The 21,538-nt window shown below is 38.0% G+C and overlaps 2 protein-coding genes across 6 annotated transcripts; both read right to left on the reverse strand.

Moving 5' to 3' along the window:
* Positions 1-639: 639 nt before the first annotated feature.
* Positions 640-19,010, reverse strand: LOC119997445 (DExH-box ATP-dependent RNA helicase DExH10-like). Of its 5 annotated transcripts, XM_038844470.1 has the most exons (17): positions 18,888-19,010; positions 17,938-18,742; positions 15,194-15,508; positions 14,974-15,078; positions 14,819-14,887; positions 13,766-13,933; positions 13,616-13,687; positions 13,402-13,518; positions 12,398-12,604; positions 12,132-12,290; positions 6,280-6,369; positions 6,024-6,116; positions 4,517-4,670; positions 3,605-3,753; positions 3,433-3,528; positions 2,530-2,622; positions 640-1,098 (listed from the first exon to the last, which is right to left on the reverse strand). In XM_038844470.1, the coding sequence occupies exons 2-17, from the start codon at positions 18,532-18,534 to the stop codon at positions 988-990; spliced, it is 2,595 nt and encodes an 864-aa protein (XP_038700398.1). In that variant the 5' UTR covers positions 18,535-18,742; positions 18,888-19,010; the 3' UTR covers positions 640-987. The 5 variants fall into 5 exon arrangements, 4 of the variants coding, with proteins under 4 accessions (XP_038700398.1, XP_038700399.1, XP_038700401.1 ...); XM_038844471.1 differs by lacking the exon at positions 3,433-3,528; XM_038844473.1 differs by lacking the exon at positions 18,888-19,010 and having other exon boundaries at positions 15,194-15,467; positions 17,938-18,075.
* Positions 19,011-20,106: 1,096 nt separating this feature from the next.
* On the reverse strand, positions 20,107-21,532 carry LOC119997287 (auxin response factor 16-like). Its single transcript, XM_038844194.1, has 3 exons — positions 21,391-21,532; positions 21,196-21,313; positions 20,107-20,798 (listed from the first exon to the last, which is right to left on the reverse strand). Exons 1-3 carry the CDS (start codon positions 21,460-21,462, stop codon positions 20,680-20,682), a joined length of 309 nt encoding a protein of 102 aa, XP_038700122.1. The 5' UTR covers positions 21,463-21,532; the 3' UTR covers positions 20,107-20,679.
* Positions 21,533-21,538: the final 6 nt, after the last annotated feature.

Here is a 21,538-nt window from a genome sequence, read left to right on the forward strand (position 1 = left end):
GCACATGCATCTATTTGGTACCAAAGCTCCTCTCACCTCCCTCATTTTCTCTAAAATTACCTACACAATAATTTAAAACAAAGTTTACGCAACACTCGGGCGTTAATAGCAGTTTTAAATCACCTACAGTTACAGCACCTTTAAAGCACTCGGGTTAATTTCCCACAGTTTTGCTAAATCATACCTAATATTGCACCAATCTTCATTATTTGCCTCTACGGCTCTACTACAGAGTGTTGATGAAACATCTAACTAATTATTCAGGACCAAAGAGATGTGAACTCTACCCCAAATTGTTCAGGTTGAAGACTTCTATGATGATGAAAGATAAGTCAAATTTACATAGCTGAAGACTTGTTAACAACAAAGAAAACAAGAAATCTAGATTTTTCCTGGAATACTGCAGCAACAGTACCAATCTTCTGTCTCTCAAGTACAAAACAGTCCTCGTTGTAATCCAGAGACGTAGCTTTAAAAAATAAAGGTAAAGAAAAGCTATAAACTGAAATTATTTACAGTAAGCTATACAGGACTGATCTTTAAGATCCATTGAGGTCATAATGAAGGAAACAAGATTCTCAAAAAATTGCAATAAGTAATGAAGCCTAATGAATATAAGATAAATGAGGACTGCAGGACTTGAAAAGTAAATAGATTCCATATCTCCATTATAAATACTTGATACCCAATAATTCCTCAATTTTTTTCTTATCTATAACCATAATCAAAAGTAAAATAAAATTATCAACAGCAGCAACAGTACAAGCTGCAAATTAAAGAAACAGGGCCATATGCACATGATTTAGTTGAGCTACAATAGCAATTTGGAACATCTACCAAAGGCTCTCTTAACAAAATGAAAACAAGTGCCCCACACGCAACTTAAAAGTCAGACAATGGCATACCTCTGACTAAAATATCATCAATCTGCAGCAATATGTCTCACCTGTGTACAAGCCTACAAGATTTGACAGAAGTCTGAACTGTTCAGAGATAAAGGGAATTAGCAAACATAATACCTCTGCGAAGGCTTTCGCTAGCTGCGGCAAACTTGCTCTCCAAATTCACTTCTCCCACAGCATTAGCAGCAGCATGCAACTGAAAAATAACCAAGCAAAAAAAAATATTAGCATTTGAACTAAAAACTTCCTCTTCCAATAGCTCAATCAGTAACTACTTGAGAGAAAAAAAATCCTCAAATCTTCAAATCAGGGGCGAAAGAAAGGGAAATTTCATGCCTAGAACTTTTTATGGCCATAAAACTACTGTATGACATGTGACATAAGAGCTCTGGAGATGGGAATTGAACAGTAATTGAAATTGGTGGCAATGTCCCATCTGGCAAGTATGGCTGCCTTCCTCCGTGAACTAAAGCTACTGGTTGACTTTGACAGCCAGTCTCAAAACCCACCACAACCCATGAGAAAAAAAGGATTATCTCAACCAGATGAGATGTCACTTTCATACCACAGTATCAGACACATGATATTAATTAGGAATTCTTGAATTATTAAGAGTTAGTTATAAGGAATCATAGTCCTATATCCAAAGTTTTATACTTTAATTGTTATCCTTATTGTAGCAGGACTAGTTTTGTGTGCTTATATAAAATCATGGGTAGGACATGCTAGACAGAGTTTTTGCAATTCGATGAAACTTTGAGATCTTCTCTTTGAGAATTCTTGTTTCCGCTGCACTAGATCTGAAGAGCTAATGGCACTTTCCTTTGCAGCATCCATGCAAGAAAAAAAAAATCTTCTTACTGAACAATTTCAAGAACTAAAAAATCACACCATCTTACCCTCTTATTACCTGAAACTACAAAAAAAGAAGTGATCGCAAACAAAAGTTGCAATGTAAGAAGCGAGAAATCAGTTTCACAGAAATTCCACCCATCATCACTCATCTCGTGAGACTGCTATTCACTCAATAGGTGAGATTGCTGAAGTACCTATTCTATTCTTGACACACTAGAGTATAAAGTCTCCAGAATAATAATGATAATGATACTTTTCTGATTACATCTATGAAATTCAACTAAAATCCAATATTCTATACTGAATACTCGTGTAAGAATGGCATAAACTGACGGAGAAGTGCCTCCATAAGATTATTAATCAGCACATATTTTAAAAGGGTAGCACCAGCAAGATAGTATCCCATCCTTCTCTGCTAAATGGGCACCACCTTGAGGTTTGGAGGTGTGTCATCTGTGCGTAACACTTTTTCTTGCAATCACCAAGTGCTAAAGCCTTGTGCGTGGAGGTGAGCACGGCAGCAGTAATCAGCACAGCGTATTTCCAGTCCATTATACACCGTCAAACTAATAGTCATTACCCAAAACATCCACCAATTCTAATATCTCTTTTTTTTCATTAGTTTTGCATTCAACATTTTACATATCATATTGATCTCTACTGATACTTAACGTGAAAAATGAGTTGGGCTGTTAACCAAAACCATTCCAATTGCATTTCAGCCTGTAAGATAGCTAACAGAAGCAATCTTGGAAAATCTAATCAATCTTACCTGGTTCAGAAATTCATTAAGTCTTCTAGCACTCCTAATGATACTGCCTTCAAAGATGTCAGTCATTTGAATGACCTCTGCAAAACTTGCCCCCTGCAGGAAAAATACAGAAAAACAGATTGTTTAAAATCTAGATTGGCAGAACATTAAAAGAAACCAAGACATGAAGAAAGAAAAAATGTATACAGCAGCCCAACTCCGATCTTATTAATTAAACCATCAATCACAACTGAAATAATAATCTTATATTTCAATACCTATGATTCGACATGTATCAGTGATACTAACAGAAGTAGGAAGCAAACAACGATGAAAACTGGAATACAAAATAACATTTGACTGATCGGTTCTCAACGATAAAAATAAACAAAGTTATTTTGCAATATTGATGACACAACTTCATCGACATTGTTTTACAACCCAAAGACATGGCTAACCATCGACACATCGGGGCTACCCAGACATATACTTTGCAATATGATTTGTGCATATATGTTTTCCAAGTGCAACAATGCAGAGTTGCGAACGATAGTGAATCTGATGACAAAGATGGACACTGAGAAAATATGGTTTTCCCTTGGTGAAAGCAAAACTGTATTCATGTAACAGTAGTAAGTGTCCAATCCCTAGCCAGAAAGATATATGGCCCTTTTGTGGGAAAAATTGACTAGGCGGTAAGACTTACGAGTAATGAAACACACTTTTGTTCCTCCATTCTACAACTTAGCTAGATGGGGAACTAACAACTGTGCTCCTTTAATCTCACTTTCATAAAGCTGTCTGCCAAACACCAATGGGAAGAGATGGGCACTGCCTCTACTTAAACACCCAAACTGCCTACCCAAAACAATACATGAAAGCAGTAACTTCTTCATAACAATGCCACTGAATAAAGTTGCAAACCTTTGACCAACAATAGATTACATCCATCAAGTACGGCCTCACTGTTGACTCAACATATTCATCAACATTTACATCTAATTTGCATTCATGTTGTATCTGCAACCACACAAAATTAATTTTCACTGGTCTCAGTCATTAAACATGAAAAGGTAATTACAAGAGAGAGAGAAACCACTGCAATTTTTCTAGCACTCTCTTGGAGTTGTTGTAGTGGTTTAGCAAGTTCCGTTCTCAAATGAACTTGTTCACTTGATTTGTCAACTGGAATGAAACAACTTGCAAGTGCTGCAACTTGGTGAGGATCAAGGTCATTGAATGTACCTAAACAATATTCATCCTTAAGACATACATCAAGCAGATAAATAGATGTAAAAATTAGGTACCTCGGTGACAAGGATGGAAACAGTCAAAAGGTTCATCCAGAATGGTTAACCAAGGAAACTAGATGTAACTGCCTTCCAGGCACTTGCACATGGTATGATATTGCAACAATAATCGCATAACCAAACAAAAGATAAGGTGGTAAAACACGCACTGCAGACACATGATTTACACTACATTTAGAATTGTTATCAGGAGAAATATTAGTCATTTGAAAAAGAGTTGCACATCTCCTTATAAGTATATGATGTGAACCATATCATTTTAAAAGTAGAACGGATCCTTGGCCATTTTGATTCTTATTCATAGAAAATGTCTTGAGAACCTTATGATAAAGAATGAAAAATCCATCCGCACTTTTAATTCTTCCTATTCAGGTGTATACCAAGAGACCATAATCAAATAGGTTCAGTTTAATTGATCTACTTGTCAATTCTTTCCATTGACTGACCCAATTAATTCATTATGTAACCATATAAATTCGCAGGAAAATTTCAAAGATTTCCAGTGCTGGGTTAAAATGATTAGCTAAGTTTGCTTCTTTTACTCCTTTAAATCCAGAACTCTGACCAGGAAGCCAGCGCTTCTGTTTTGCATCTTGTAACAAGCTGTTCACCCAACCATATTTCAACCTGGGCAGATAATTCAGATATTGAAATGATATTCCACAGATCATTGAAACAATCAGGAGAAAGTGCTTCACCATTGAACATCAGTTCAGTAACAAGGAGTTCATCTCCCGTGTCTATCAGGCAGGCTGCTCTTCCCTTCAACTGGACAATATTATCAGCATCAATATGGCCAAGCTTTTTCAAGACTCGTGACCTATTCCTGAGTTCATCACGAAATTTTTGAAGCTGCAAGAAATGAAGAAGGATTAATTCCATGTCCTAATAAGAGAAGTAAATTGCAGTTTTGAATCCTACCAAAGAAGTCCAGAAACAATTTTCAAATAAGACATCAGGAATATGAACACCATAATTAGTTTACCTATTAATGTCATCTAAATTATAAGAGAAGTAAATTGCAGTTTTGAACCCTACCAAAAAAACCTCCAGAAACAACTTTCAAATACAACACCAGGACCATGAACAGCATAATTAGTTTACCTATGAATGTCGTATAATTCTATATAGTTACCCATTGTAAGAATAATGCATTTCAAGGAAGCATCGCAAAGAAACAAATGATACATCCACATTGAACACTAAAATTACCTTTTGGGTACACAAAGCCAGAATAATTTCCTTTCTGGTATTCAGTATGAGAATCCAAAAGATAGAGAAGGAAAGGCTATAGCCTCATGCAAATTAAAAAGATAAGAATTCTTTTTTATGCTGGGTGGGGAAGAAATTGTGATATTATTACAAGTTGAACAGCCATTTTTGTCACAAGCAGTTGCGACTTAAATGGAACTACTCCCTTGCCAGACATGGAATAGAATGGTAAGACATCTTATCCTTCATTAGGAATTGGAAAGGCAGCCAATATAGGTTGCATGGGGCAAAGAAAGAGATGGTGAGGCATCTTATTTGTTCTTGATATAGCAGATCATGCTATGCAGATGAAAACGCAAGTACTAATTTAATAGAACTTATTGTTGTAAATGATTATAAATGGGTTTCATACCTTTTGGGGCCCTATTAAGAAAACAGTTTTTTTATCGGTCCATGAAAAAAACAATCACAAATCCCAGATCTTTTGAAATGTATATATGCATGAATATGGGATTCAATATAGCGGATTCAAAATAAGTTCTCTTACAGATTGATGTAGTTGACCCAAAACACTTTGGGACAAGGCTCAGATAAGGATGATAATATATGTGTGTATGTTTGACAATAACAGCATTAGCTCTTTCTTTATTGACTTTCCATAACTTACTGATACATGTAATCTAAAGATTGATATACTAAAGAATAAAAGACGAATAATTACGATAGAGGCGCATAAAGGACCATAAAGAAAATATGAGTACAATATCATTTCTACTTCTTCTTTTTATTGGAATAGAATGTTATTAAGGCGCCAACATGATGCAGCCCAAAAGATTATAAGGAAGACAAATTATTTGTAATTCTTCTATTATCTTTTATAATTCTTGTGTTCATACAACCAGCAGTAGTCATAGGAGTCTTGTGCATTACATGTGAACAAATCTCGTTTTTTCATACATAACTAATTAAGAATCAAACAACAAAGGGAATTACCTGTGAATCACGCATCTTTGACTTAAGTTGTTGAATTTCATTATTCACCTCTGCTTTCCTTTGGAAACATTTAATTTGACTCAGATCTTGAGACTGCAGCGAAGCGAATAGAGTAAGCAAAATAGATAGGAATAACACCCAAAGCAACTAAAACAAATACACACATATATTTACATATGGCAGAAAGCCGTCGCTTCCTGCAAAAATCTGATAGGGACAGAAAGGTGGAGAGTTGACTCTACATACTATGACTTACCTTGAGCAGGGGATGAGCTTGCAACTTCCTTTCTAATTCCTCAATTTCACTAACCAACTCAACAATTTCTGGATCATCTATATTCATGTCCTGAAAATCAACATCAATAAAAGTATGAAATTCACAGCGCAAGTACTGGTTAACTAAAACATCAGCATTTGACTCATCAAATAAATTGAAAGCATCTTCCAAAAAGAAGAAATTCTGCTGCTGCTAAATGAACAGAATGCCTGAGAAAAATAAATTAAACAGGAAGCTCACAACTCTTTAAGAACTATGGGAGGGGTGGGAGAAGTTAAGTGGCTTTTTGGTTTGGAAAATCTTTCTGTGTCTTCCTTTTCTCTTTCCATTTCCTGATTTCCAGTTTCTTAAAGGTATGTTTGACAACCTTTTTCAAGAGTTATATTTAGTTTTCAGAGACCACCAAAAAAAAATGTTCATGTTTGTTTACACGTTTGATACAGTCTTTAACTGAGAACAAAAAAACTTCATTGTTCTTAGCATACCAAAATACAGAAACACATTTTAGATGTTTTCTCCAAAAGTACGTTTATTGTTCATAGATAACCAAATAGGATTCCGTTTTTCTTTCCCTCAACTATTTCTAGAAAACACTCTTGAAAGCTATTTGCAAACTGATTTTAGAAACCAAAACCAAGCACACCTAAAGTCTGCACAAAATGCATTTGGAAAGATTCGAATAAGTGGGCTCTGCATCACATCAGCAGAGGGTTAAAACAATGATTTATTGTCTCCTTATTTCCTACAGGACCTCTATGATAGCTGTATAGCTGTGCTGATAGCTGTATAGCTGTGCTGTATAGTTAGTCAGATATGATAGCTGTATAGCTGTATAGTTAGTCAGATATAGCTGCTGTTAGTTAGTCAGATATAGCTGCTGTTAGTTAGTCAGATATGATAGCTGTATAGCTGTATAGTTAGTCAGATATAGCTGCTGTTAGTTAGTCAGATATGATAGCTGTTAGTCATAATATTAGGCTGGTATTATGGAACAATATGATATTTAATAAGAGGTACTCTCACAAGGAGAGGGGGAGCAAAATTGACAGCAATATTGACATGGTATCGGAGCAAGGTTTCTGAACTACTTTGCTCTCTGATTCTTTGGTTTTCTTGGCCTTTTCTTGTGTTTAGCCCTTGATATCTGGGTCTCTTGGATTTTGGCTTGTCTAGGCTTGCTGTTGGAACGATCCTTATCTTTCTGTTCAACAGCTCTTTGATTTTCAGATCTACTGCGATTTGTTTTCTTGGTACTCTTGGTTCTTTGGTTTTCTGATTTTCTGGGTGCTGGCATAATTCCAAGCTTGCATTATTCTTGTGTTGTCAAATCATTGTTTCATCATGTCTACAAGCAACAATGATTCGTTCAATATTCGATTCACTGGTAAGAACTATTCCTCCTGGGAATTTCAGTTTCAATTATTTGTCACAGGGAAGGACTTATGGGGTCTAATAGATGGAAGTGATCCAGCCCCTACAGATCCTACAAAGTTGGCTTCTTGGAATGTCAAAAATGCTCGTGTGATGACATGGATGTTAGGGTCTGTTGATCCTCTTATTGTCCTCAATTTGAGGCCATATAAAACTGCGAAATCCATGTGGGAATATTTAAAAAAGGTTTATCATCAGGACAATTCAGCTAGACGTTTTCAATTGGAGTATGAGATTGCTTGTTACTCTCATGGCAACCTCTCCATTCAAGATTTCTTCTCTGGTTTCCAGAATTTGTGGGCAGAGTTTACTGACATTGTTTATGCTACAGTACCCGCTGCATCTCTCTCTGATGTTCAAAAAGTTCATGAGCAAAGTAAGAGAGCTCAATTTTTAATGAAGTTGCGATCCGAATATGAGGCCATTCGCTCCAATTTGATGAATCGTGACCCACCTCCATCCTTAGATGTTTGCTTTGGAGAATTACTTCGTGAAGAGCAACGTCTTCTCACACAAGCCACTCTCGAGCAGGGGAGGTTGGGTACTAATGCTGTTACGGTTGCTTATGCGACTCAAGAGAAAGGCAAAAATAGAGATATGCGGAAAGTGCAGTGTTACAGCTGCAAAGAATATGGACATATTGCTCTCAATTGTAAAAAGCGATTCTGCAATTATTGTAAACAACAAGGGCACATCATCAAAGAGTGTCCTACTCGTCCTCAAAAGCGCCAAGTCAATGCCTTTCAAGCTGTAGTTGGCACTCTGCCTGATGGACAATCTCCAGAAGGGCACAACTATCAATTTATTGCTCCAGCAGTGTCTACAAGCACTCCTACGGGTGCTGGGTCAGCAGTTCTTACTGCTGATATGGTACAACAAATGATTGTTTCAGCATTTTCAGCCTTAGGGCTGCAAGGTAAAAATAATACATCCTCTCAACCTTGGTTTCTTGATTCTGGTGCATCAAATCATATGACTAGTTCATCTCATATGCTTCAAAATGTGCGTCCGTACAATGGTTCATCACATATTCAGATTGCTAATGGAAGTCATTTACCTATTGTTGCTGTTGGTGATATTACTTCATCTTTCAACAATGTTTTTTTGTCACCGGGACTTTCTACTAGTCTTCTTTCGGTTGGTCAGCTGGTTGATAATAACTGTGATGTCCATTTTTCTCGTGATGGTTGTTCTGTGCAGGATCAGGTGACGGGGACGTTAATCGCGAAGGGGCCTAAAGTTGGGAGATTGTTTCCACTACATTTTTCCATTCCTAGTGTCGTATCTTTGGCTTGTACTACTGTTAAAACTAAGGGTGATGTATGGCATAAACGTTTGGGTCATCCAAATTCTCTTGTTCTGTCTCATGTATTGAATTCTGGTTTGTTGGGCAATAAAAATCATTTCACTTCCCACAGTCTTAAATTTGATTGCTCTACATGCAAATTAGGCAAGAGTAAAGTCCTTCCTTTTCCTTCTTCTGGCAGTCGTGCTAAACACTGTTTTGATATTATCCATACTGATGTTTGGGGCATTACACCTATTATTTCTCATACTCACCATAAGTACTTTGTGACATTCATTGATGATTATAGTAGATTTACTTGGGTATATTTTCTACATTCCAAGTCTGAGGTCTTCTCTGTTTTTAAGACCTTTTTGGCATATGTTAATACTCAATTCTCTTCAGGTATTAAAGTATTGCGATCTGATTCTGGTGGGGAATATATGTCTCACGAATTTCATGAGTTTTTGAAACAAAAAGGCATTATCTCACAACGCTCTTGTCCTTACACGCCACAACAAAATGGCGTAGCGGAACGCAAAAATCGTCATCTTTTAGATGTTGTTCGGACATTATTAATTGAGTCTTTTGTTCCATCTAAGTTCTGGGTTGAAGCTTTGTCTACTGCAGTTTATTTAATTAATAGACTGCCATCTCAAGTGTTAAACTATGATTCTCCATACTTTCGTCTTTTCCACGAGCATCCGAGTTATCATTCTCTACATACTTTTGGTTGTGTTTGCTTTGTGCACTTACCATCTCATGAGCGTCACAAACTTTCTACTCAGTCTATTAAATGTGCCTTTATGGGTTATAGTGTTTCTCAAAAAGGTTTTGTTTGTTATGATCCATGCTCTAACAGATTTCGTGTCTCTCGAAATGTTATTTTCTTTGAGGATCAATACTTCTTTCCTACTCACGTTGAGTCATCTCCTACAGCAGCACTTCTTCCTACTTTTGATGACTTGCCCTCTCCTCCTGATCGATTCAAGCCTGGCTTTGTGTATAAACGACGTCAACCAACTTTACCCCTTCCGGAGATTGATCCATCACCTGAGACTGTTCAGACAGCTCCGCGACGATCTACCAGAGTCTCGCATCCTCCTGATAGGTATGGTTTTTCTCACACGTCTCTCACCGCTACTTTATCCAATATTTCAATTCCTTCATGTTACTCCGAGGCTGTCAAACATGAGTGTTGGAAAAGGGCGATGCAGGAGGAACTTCACGCTCTTCAGGAAAATCATACATGGGACATCATTCCTCGTCCATCTACTGTTAAGCTCATTGGGTGTAAATGGGTTTACTCAGTTAAACTTCGTTCTGATGGGACTTTGGATCGTTATAAGGCACGGCTGGTTGCTTTGGGTAATAGGCAAGAATATGGGATTGATTATGAGGAGACATTCGCTCCTGTGGCAAAAATGACTACGGTACGTACAATCATTGCTATTGCTGCTTCACAGAGTTGGCCACTTCACCAAATGGATGTCAAGAATGCTTTTCTACATGGTGATCTCAAAGAGGATGTTTACATGACTCCTCCACCTGGTCTATTTTCTACCTCTACTTCAGAAGTGTGTAAGTTAAACCGGTCCTTGTATGGATTAAAACAAGCTCCTCGGGCATGGTTTGAAAAGTTCCGGTCTACCTTACTTAAATTTTCATTTGTGCAAAGCCAATATGACTCGTCTTTGTTTATTTGCAAGACCTCCGCTGGTGTTGTTTTCCTACTCGTTTATGTAGATGACATCGTGATCACTGGTACAGATTCCTCCTTGATTGCTCACCTTCAACAGAAACTTCAAGACTCTTTTCACATGAAGGATCTTGGTCCTCTTACGTATTTCTTGGGTTTGGAGGTTCATACTGATACTTCTGGGGTGTTTGTGCATCAACATAAATATGCCCAAGATTTGGTTGCTTTGGCTGGTCTTCAAGATTCTTCCTCGGTGGATACCCCATTGGAAGTCAATCTTAAATACCGTTGTGAGGAGGGCGATCTTCTCCCAGATCCTAGTATGTTTCGGCAGTTGGTTGGTAGCTTGAATTATTTGACTATTACACGACCTGATATCTCTTTTGCCGTTCAGCAAGTTAGCCAATTTATGCAGTCTCCACGACATCTACATTTGGCAGCAGTTCGTCGTATCATTCGATACCTGCGAGGTTCTTCGAGTCGTGGTTTGTTTTTTCCTGTTGATACTCCTATTCGTCTTGATGCCTTTAGTGATGCTGATTGGGCAGGATGTCCTAATACTCGTCGTTCTGTTACGGGTTGGTGTATGTTTCTTGGAGATTCCCTAATATCTTGGAAAAGTAAGAAGCAAGATCGTGTTTCCAAATCTTCGACTGAATCCGAGTATCGTGCTATGTCTGCAGCGTGTTCAGAGGTTGTTTGGCTTCGTGGGCTACTCGCTGAACTTGGCTTTCCTCAATCTGATCCCACTCCTCTCCATGCTGACAACACCAGTGCTATTCAAATTGCTACTAATCCAGTATATCATGAGCGTACTAAGCACATCGAGGTGGATTGTCACTATATCCGAGACGCTGTGGATACTCGTGTGATTTCTCTTCCGCATGTTTCCACCAACCTCCAGATTGCTGATGTGTTTACCAAGGCTATGACAAGGCAACGTCATCAGTTTTTGGTTGGCAAATTGCTGCTTCTTGATCGCCCAGCATCAATTTGAGGGGGGATGATAGCTGTATAGCTGTGCTGATAGCTGTATAGCTGTGCTGTATAGTTAGTCAGATATGATAGCTGTATAGCTGTATAGTTAGTCAGATATAGCTGCTGTTAGTTAGTCAGATATAGCTGCTGTTAGTTAGTCAGATATGATAGCTGTATAGCTGTATAGTTAGTCAGATATAGCTGCTGTTAGTTAGTCAGATATAGCTGCTGTTAGTCATAATATTAGGCTGGTATTATGGAACAATATGATATTTAATAAGAGGTACTCTCACAAGGAGAGGGGGAGCAAAATTGACAGCAATATTGACACTCTATTTTCTAGAAAACAGTTTCAGAAAACAGAAACCAAACATTTGACGTACATTTTCTATTTCAACAGAAAATGAAAATAAACAGCCCTTCACTGTTGAGGACTACCTTTACGGGGTTGAGCTTTGGAAGACCATTAGGAAACCGAGTTTCCAGCTCCTTTACTGCTAGCAGTATGCTTTGCCTTGCTTCAAGCGGCCGGAGATCGGAAGGGATAGATATCATGATTTTGCCTAATGCAGAAATCAGGGGCAGCTGAACAGGGACCTAGCAAGTGGAAATGGACGTAAAAATTTCAAATACAGATGTAAATACTAAATACTACATAACACTGAACAAAATTGTAAGCCAATGTTCCATGGATCCAAACTCACAACATGCATCTCGCCCTTATCCCCAGGATGGGGTGGGCATGGCTTTGGCCGTGAGCTGTTATCCCTTGACCCCGACGAACAGTGCAGTAAAGTATCCACTATATAGTTACTGCCACGTGAAGGCATCGAGCCTGACCCTGAGGGCTTTTTCATGACATTAATAACAACTCCCCAACCCCAGTCTGTTCCTCCTTCTCTTACCTTGACCTGCAACAAGGAAGAGCTTTTCATGAAGATGCCAAATTGTAGTTCAAACAAAACCCGTGTGTCAGTATAAATCCTTTAAACACCACCCGCATTCAAGCGATTAAGGTGAAGCCACCATCAACCCTTAGCAAGTTTGCTTGCTGAAAAAGAGCGCAAGTGATCTTATATAAGAAAAGTATCAAAATTTATGTCAACATTATATTGGCCATGCAAAAAAAAGAAGGTGCATCTGCTGAAATTGAACACAGAAGCCAAGAAAAGTAACCTGTGAAGCTAATCTTCCTATAGGGCGGAGAAAAAGCCAAGCTAATCTTGATTCAAATCTGTCACCCATTGAAATTGGCCTGTCTCAGTTGCTAATTGCTGATCCTATGACTAAGCCTTTGATCCTTATTAGGTAGCCTTTTTTGACAATCCATCTATTACTACTTGCTTGTTAAAGGATTTCCAGTAGCTAACCGTAGACGCTAACTCGTATGCCGTTGCCTAGCCCGCTTAGCTACATGGCCCATGTATTGCTCGTCCCATATTAGGGTGCCTCTTTCAGAGGCCATGTGTCTAAAGCAAAAAAAAAAAAAAAAAAAGAGTATTCTAGCTAGCTTCGCTAGTAAAAAAGGTAGTTTTGCTTCTTGTTAAAGACTAGCTTCTTGTTAAAACCACTTTAGCAACATCAGGGTATTGATTGGGAAAAAAAAATTATGAGAGGTGTCTAGTAAGGACAAAATAGCATGCCATAATGTTGTATTATACAAATAACTTAGAGTATGCCAAACTAGAAGGATACTTTTAGCACATACCAACCGTCCGGGACGAAGATAGTAAAGAACTCTCTCTGGCCTTGTCATTTCTGACATCATCTTCTTTTCAAGATGGCCCAAATCAAGTTTTAGCTTATGATATTCAGCTACTTCAGCCTGCAAATGATGGCAAAATTTCATACAGCATACTGGAAGTTGTAACAAATATTTAAATGGAAAAGTGAAGGGGGGAAGGAAAAAAAAAAGAGATTACTTCTCCTGAAGCATCAAGCATGACAGATTCCTCTTCTAGCTTTGACACCTTTTTATCTATTTCTGGTAAAGCCTAAAAGAATTGGGGATTTACGAGTTATTAATTACAATTTATAAAATCCCAATGATATAGAAGTGGTTCTGCGGATACCTTCTCATACTGAAATTGATGGAACGAATTTTTTATCACATGTTCAGCTGTGAATTGGCCATTGGCACGGCTCATTAAATTTAATATTGAATAGTAGCTGAGTCTGAAAGTACTGAGAAGAGGAGCTGGTTTACCCAAAACCATGTCCTTGAGAGTATTCATCTCCATCTGCAAAATCCAATACAAAATTTCGATCTGATGCAATGGAGGACCATATACTTCTTGTTTGTTTCGCACATCAAGCAATGGACAATACCATCGATGTAGTACCAACTTAAAAGCTTAACAGAACTGATGTTAGGGAAAGAAAATAAGCTGAGAGAAGAAACATAAAGCCGCCAACAAGAAATCTTTGTGCGCAGACATTTTTAATACAAAAGAGTTTTAAAAAATAAATTGAACATGGAAATTCCCCAAGTTTTGCCTGCATTGGACTACTCTAGCTGAGTAAAACCCAAATCTAGCGTCACATGCATGCCACTAGCATCAATTTTAAAGATGCACTAAATGAGATTCGAACCTAAGACCTCCAAATTTACGGCTGTTCCAAGAGTCACAATCCCCTTCCTAGAAGAGTAATATTTGACCGGAAAAAGGTGATCCTGTCCCACAAAGTGAAAAAAAGTTATCTGGCCCCTCACGGCCTCACCTCTTGGTGCTCGGCTAGTTACGCCTAGATGTGGTCATTTCAACAAGGTGTTTATGCAAGCACCAGAAGCACCCCTGGGCTCTGAACAACATTGACAAGAAACATTTCCTTCTGGAAAACTTGAAAGTCTTGGATTTGAATTTTACAAGGTACACCTTAGGTTAATAGCAGTTACTTTGCAAGGATGTGTACAATTTGACCTCACCTTAGAGAAACCCACATCATGTATACAAAAATTAAAAATTACAAAAAAAAATTCTTTCTCACAAAATATATGAAGAACTTCTCACATTGAAAGATTTTCCCCTTGTTAAAGAAAATGCTGTAAAATGGCAGACGAGTACTGCAAAAAGAAAATCACCAAAGCTCAAACAATGAAAAGAGACAACCAGCCATGGAATTACCTGTTCATCAACCATCATAATACAAATACCACGCAGATCCTTGCCACGCCGCCCAGCTCTTCCACTCATCTAGGGGATTTAATCAATAGTAAATACAAGGGAGAAAAACAACAAAAACGCCTTAAAAGTTCTGAAGTGACAAAAACCTCCCTTACCTGTATATACTCACCAGATCCAATGTATCGGTGACTGTCACCATCCCACTTCTGAAATTTAGTGAAGACAACAGTTTTTGCAGGCATGTTTAAGCCCATGGCAAACTGTCAAATACAAGGCTAATTATAACAATTATAAAATTGGCAAGTGAACACGAAGGTAGAGGGAAGAGTAAAAATAAATATAAAGGAAAATAATGGTGCTTGAGCTTAATCTTACTGTCTCTGTTGCAAATAGGGCCTTGACAAGGCCTTCCTGAAAGAGAAGTTCTACTAATTCCTTTATAACAGGTAGAAGTCCAGAATGATGAACAGCAATTCCTCGCTGAAGTAGTGGCAACATCAACTCAATGGCAGGTAAATTTCTGTCTTCTTCATTCAAGCAAAGCATAGCATTGCGAAAAACCTGTTCCACGTCATCTTTTTCCTCTGGAGTATTAAAATCAAGTTTGGACATCAACATTGCATGTTGCTCACACTCTCTTCTGCTAAAGCTGAACACAATAACTGGCTGAAATTTCCGTTCCATAATCATCTGAAAGTTGGGAGATACTGAACTAGCACATCAAGACTGAATCTTAAAGGTATTGCCATGATCTTAAGATAATAGCTTTTAAGAAAACTCATACTCTAATAACCACATAACTTAACTCGATAGACTACAAGCATCCATAATGATGACATAAGAATAGATGCATAGTTATGTCAAAAATTGCCTTAAATGTAGCTGACAAAGGACAAGTAAACATCAAAACCCTATAAAACTGCCAGTCAATCACGCTTTGATCAAAACCCTATATGCTGCAAACTCATGCAGCATATCACAATCACTCCAATGTGAAGTAACCCAGTGTCCTGAAAGCCATTATATGCCTTGAGAATAACCTAACATCTGGCACGTATGTCATTCAATTTACTTCTAAAACAATCATATTTAGCACTAATGGAAACCATTGTCTACATGCAGGTGTAGTGGGGTGTGTATGTGTGGGTGTAACAGCTCGGCCTATTTCCAGAGACCTAGGAAGCACCGACTCTGATGCGGGGACACAGGGATTCGCAAAACCTCGAAGAATCCTGTATTTGAGTGCAAGGGGACTCGATAAATAAAAAATATTTATATATATTTTATACATATATTTATTTACACATATCCAATAATATATATATATATTGTATTATATCCAAATATATAATATACACATATTTATTTATAGTATATTATATACAGGTCAACTCTTTCTATCCGTTAAGTATATTATATATAATATATAATACATATATTATCAAACTTTTTCCTATCCTATACTCCCAAGTCCCATCCCATCATTATATAGTATATTAAATTTTTTAATGTAGCTGATGGTGTGATACAGCTGGTTTCCTCTCCACTTTCTTACAGAGATACAGGCCAAAATTTTGTAAATTCCAAGCAATTTGACGAGGTTGTGCGATCTGTCTATTTCATCTCCGATCTACATCTCTCATCGCCGATATGCCTCTTCCTCGCAAATCTGCCTCTCTCATCACCGATCTGCCTCTCCCATCGCCGATCTGCCTTTTCGATATGCATATCCGTCATCGATCTGCGTGTTCTCAGTTCTGACTTCGTGTGATTTAAGTCACAAAACGAGTCCCTCCCACGTCGAATCCGAGTCGAAGGCGAGTCTTTGCTGGGTTAACTATTCCGACGCGGTCAACGCGCGTCACAGCAATATTTTCGGGCGTCAATCGGGCGCACGAACTGAGTTCGTACTCGGCGCCCATTTTGCCGAGTCAGTGCTTCCTAGCCAGAGACATACTATCACAGAAGGACCTTTGAGAAAAATGTGGTCCTTGCAAGCAAAGTAAAGAAACAAGACATTTTGAAATGTTGCTATTTAGTTATTCAACCATTTCCCAATCAAAAAAATACATTTTGTAATGCAAAGCAAAACCACTTTTAGATAACCATCAGCATAGTTCCTACCTCCTACACTACCAAGCTATTTTAAAATTTGACATTTTCACACTCCAATATTGACCAATATCTTTGGCTTCAAAGAAATAAATTTTCTACAACTAAAATGGTATGGACTGCTGAGCCTTTCAAGTTTATAAGATCAGCTGCTAATTGTTGGTTTAACAGGAAGAGGCTACATAGTCTTTACCATGTGCATGCCAGGTTTCATAATTTAGGCATTAATTCACTTTTAATCAATTCCTTTTCTTGTGAGTGTAAAAGGGGGGCACACTTTTGCTGCCTTATTTGCAGTAAAGATTCCTTTATCATTCAGAAAAGAAAAACAACTGCAGCAGACCAGTAAGCATTAAAAGGAATTGAGCACAGCAGAGATACATTTACGTGAATGACTCCGATGTCTTTATACTCTTGAGTCTTGGCCCAGAGGCCACAACGTCCTCCTTTGTCACATCTCAATGATTTTAGGACATCTTTGCAAGTTGCATTTACGAATTTAACACTCTTAACTTTCTCCTCGTTTTCTTTCATCTCTTTACATAGTAATTTCATTTATTTTGCTTTTGCACAGTAATACTCATTTTGTTTCTTATTTCTTTCTTCCCCATTTGTGTAACCTTTTGCGGACCCAAGTTGCATCATTCAGTTTTCTACTGAATCTCTGACATATGGAAAGCACTTGCACAGTCGTATCAGAAAGTTCAAGACTCAAAAATTACATGAAGAGACAGATAAGATTTTAAAACACACAACTACAATTGCAAGTTATGTTGATACAAACTGGTTTCATAAGTCATAACAAATGCATAATTGCAAACTGCACAAGTCACTCCTTATTTCATCAGTTCACTTCAAGAGAGAAAGACTATGTATTAGCACAAAATGAATTGATAAAGGACATATATAAGGAAACAATAACACATCAAAATAATTCCACAGAACAATCTTGCAAAACACTGAATAAAGTTACAATCATGAGCAATGGATAAGAATTGAGGGCGCACCTTCACAATTCTGTATATGTCAGAGCCCCCAGGAGCAGTCCCATTTCTCATGATTCTGCCGCTGGTGGTCCCATTTGCGCTCTTTTTGCCCTCACCAACTTTCTTCAAGAAAGTCTCCCGCATGATAACAAAATTTTCCTCCCTAAATTGCTCATCCTCATCCACCACAAGATACAAGCCGCTGCCCCCAACAGGAAATACATAATGCTGCAAGGGAGTCGGCCTGAAATCAGTGTACACCACATGGCATGGCTGCTTGTGCAAATGACAAATCCACTCTGCAAACTCAGTGGCATTCGACATGGTTGCCGACAAAAAGACCATCTTAATCTCTGGTGGCAAGAATATAATGCTCTCCTCCCATACAACCCCTCTTTCTCGATCCCTCATGTAATGAATCTCATCAAAAATAACCCATGCCGCTTCCTTCAAAACCTCGGATCCCCTAAACAGCATTCCACGCAGAGGTATGAGCTGAGACCAAAACAGACTCATTCCTCTCCAGACATGCCACTGATACCCGCTGAAACGGGTCGAGCTCAAACGGGTAGCTTTTCGCCATCTCGCCAATGAATGCAGGGTCCCAGAGGGTCCCATGGACGGCTTCTTCCTTTGTTGAAACGTAGCAGCAGGGGACCGCAACCTCGTGCACACAGGTGCGGGTCAAACTGCGTCGTTTGGAGGCGGACTCTTGGTCACTACCCGCCGATGATTCTTCAGGGGTTTTTCTCTTCCCAGACGTTTGAACTTCCGTTTGAAGCTCATCCTCCATCAATAGTCTCCTTGAATTGTGAGAGACTGTAACCTAAAATGTCATAAAATGGTTATTCTGCTACTTAATAGTTGAATACCCAAGCAAGTTCAATTTTTTCCGTTCGGAATGCCCAGACAGTAAGAAAACCCTAACATTGCAGGACAGATAGAGTAATAGAGGGTGCAAAATTGCATACCAGTCGGTGAAATAACGGTCCAAAAGTTAAAACCCTAAACCTCTCCGGGTCTGCTTGCTCTTCTCCAAGCTTATGCTCTTCTCGTCTTCTGCCCGGTAACTTCTTCACCCATACACGTGTCCCAATGTACTCTGTGCCTATTATTTGGATTTAGAGCAATTTATGTTTAATGCTATTTTATGGCCGATTGAGCTTTCGACTTTGACTTGCTTCCTTCTAATTTGAATCCCACCTCGTATAAATCAAAACAATAAACAAATCAAAAATAAACAAAAAAACACAATTGTTGATTTGTTGTTGGCCCAAACATGGAGTTTGGACTTTGATAAGTCTCATATTGACTTGCTTCCTTCTAACTTGAATCCCCCCTCGTATAAATCAAAACAATAAACAAATCAAAAATAAACAAGAAAAACACAATTGTGTGTCAAAGTTATCTATTTCTTGTCATCTCACCAAAATAAAACTCCTAAAAAAATTTAATGCTCAATTGCAATTGCTCTTATGACTTAAGAGTTAACAATAAATTGAAACGTATCAAACATCAATCCAATATGTAATATTGAAATGTAATAAAATAGGGTTAAAAACAAATTTAAGTTATGCTCAAATGTTCCTCTAATTTGGGCCTGTACAGCAGTTAAGCCCATTGGGCCCGTTTAATCCCGTTGAGAATCAATAAGCATTGCCTTTTCAATATGGTGTTTGCTTCCAAAAAAAAAAATTTAGAGCATGTTTGCTCCAATTTAAACCGTGTATGATTGTCAATTGGTTGGTGGGGGTGTTGGCAAATGTTTGGAGAACAATCCTGGACTCCACACCTAACACTAATATTATAAACTCTTAGATTAAACTCTTGATTTCAACACTTATTTACGGAAATTTTTGTTCTAAATAAAAGGTTGGATCCGATTCACAATGCAAAATTGTTGGTTTTGTAAAAAATTAAATTAATTTTTTTTTCTTTGAGGTAATTATACTTGTCAACACCAAAAGATAGGGTTTGTTAAAGATTAGTAACCCAAAGAAATTTTGTTTTAAAGTCATTATCCAATATTTCAAAATGAGACAAGATAGACCCGAGTCCCCAAATAGTCTCATTTGTTCTAAATAAAAAGTTGGATCCGATTCGCAGTGCAAAATAGTTAGTTTTGTAAAAATTTAAATTAATTATTCTTTCTTTGGGTCAAATATATTTGTCAACACCGAAAGATAAAGCTTGTTACGGACTAACCATCCAAAGAAATTTTGTTGTAAAGTTGTCACCCAATGTTTCAAAATAAGACAAAATAAACCCGAGTCCTCAAATAGTTTCATTTTGAAATTTTTGATGATGATATTGTAACAAAATTTCTTTTGAAAATTTGAGTGGACTGTTGGTGCATGGACTGCTGCACTAAAAGTGACTGCTGTTGTTGCTGAAGCTTCTGCAACCGTTGAAGTGAAATCCGACCGTCAGACATTTGTAGCTAATTTACTTGCCATGGCAACTGTTGCTACTGAATTGATTGCTGGTGAGGGAGAATATAATTAGTTGGGACTGCATTCTGAGGCTGCAAATTTTGTGCTGGAGCTTGATTGGAAGGCACATTTTGAGTCGTCAAACTTAGCCTTGATTGAACGATATCACGCGATCACCCCGAGTCCCAACTGCTGCTGTGGTTGTATTATGGAGGTTAATGGGTTGACAGAAGATGGCAAGTTTGGAAGCTGGTCGAATAGCAGTGATTGCTGTGGCACTGGCAACATCTGGGCATTGAACTGTAAGTAGTTCAGCTGAGAATTTCTGGTGCTACAAAGCGTAATTGGTGTGAAAGATCTGCTCGAGGAAGGTTTTACAGAATAGACCCAGATAAGGTACGCATAACGCATGTATCTGGGCTGCATTGAGTTTGCAAGGGATCGGTTTTGCTGCATGTTCATCCACAAAACTAAGCTTAGGCCAGGAAGACTGAGGATCCTTCATCTAACTGTCATCACCAATCCAAGGCATGGTCCTCTACTCCTCTATGTTGTCTAGATCAGAAGAATCATTACTTGCAAAAATAATTTAATAGCTACTCAGAATCCAATCTAGACTCTTAATCGTCAAGAGATAAACCACAATTAAGCTATTGTATTACAACACAAGAGAGAAGCATATCAAAGATTTTAACTATCACTTTTAGCACCGGCTTTTGTGAGACAATCATTTATAACATTATAATTATCACTTCAGCACTTCATTTACATTTTCTTCTGTTTTCTTTCCTTTAGGTTCTTCTTTATTTTGTGATATATAGAGTTATGCAGACTATATATTTTGTACCTGGCATTCCTGGCCGCTTTGGACGTTTTGATCTGAAGAATGGAGGTTGGCATATGAAAAATGGAGCTGTCACAGGCTCAATCTCCCAGAGAGAAGCGGCCGACTCATCCCAACCAACCTATTCAAGAATGTGAAGTTATTAGTCTATTATTAGAATAGTTTATCTTCTAACAACAATAATGACACAATTTCTACCTGCAAATTACGCCGTTGTGAGTTCTTCCATCTGATAGGATCATGATCGCTAATACCTGTAATTGTTCCCATATACCTGCAGAGTTGAATCTCTTTTTACTTAAATTATTTGAAGCTCAACAAACACACCAAACCAACTGCTCTAAAT

Source organism: Tripterygium wilfordii, chromosome 4 (assembly GCF_013401445.1).
Source record: "Tripterygium wilfordii isolate XIE 37 chromosome 4, ASM1340144v1, whole genome shotgun sequence".
Lineage (NCBI taxonomy): Eukaryota > Viridiplantae > Streptophyta > Magnoliopsida > Celastrales > Celastraceae > Tripterygium > Tripterygium wilfordii.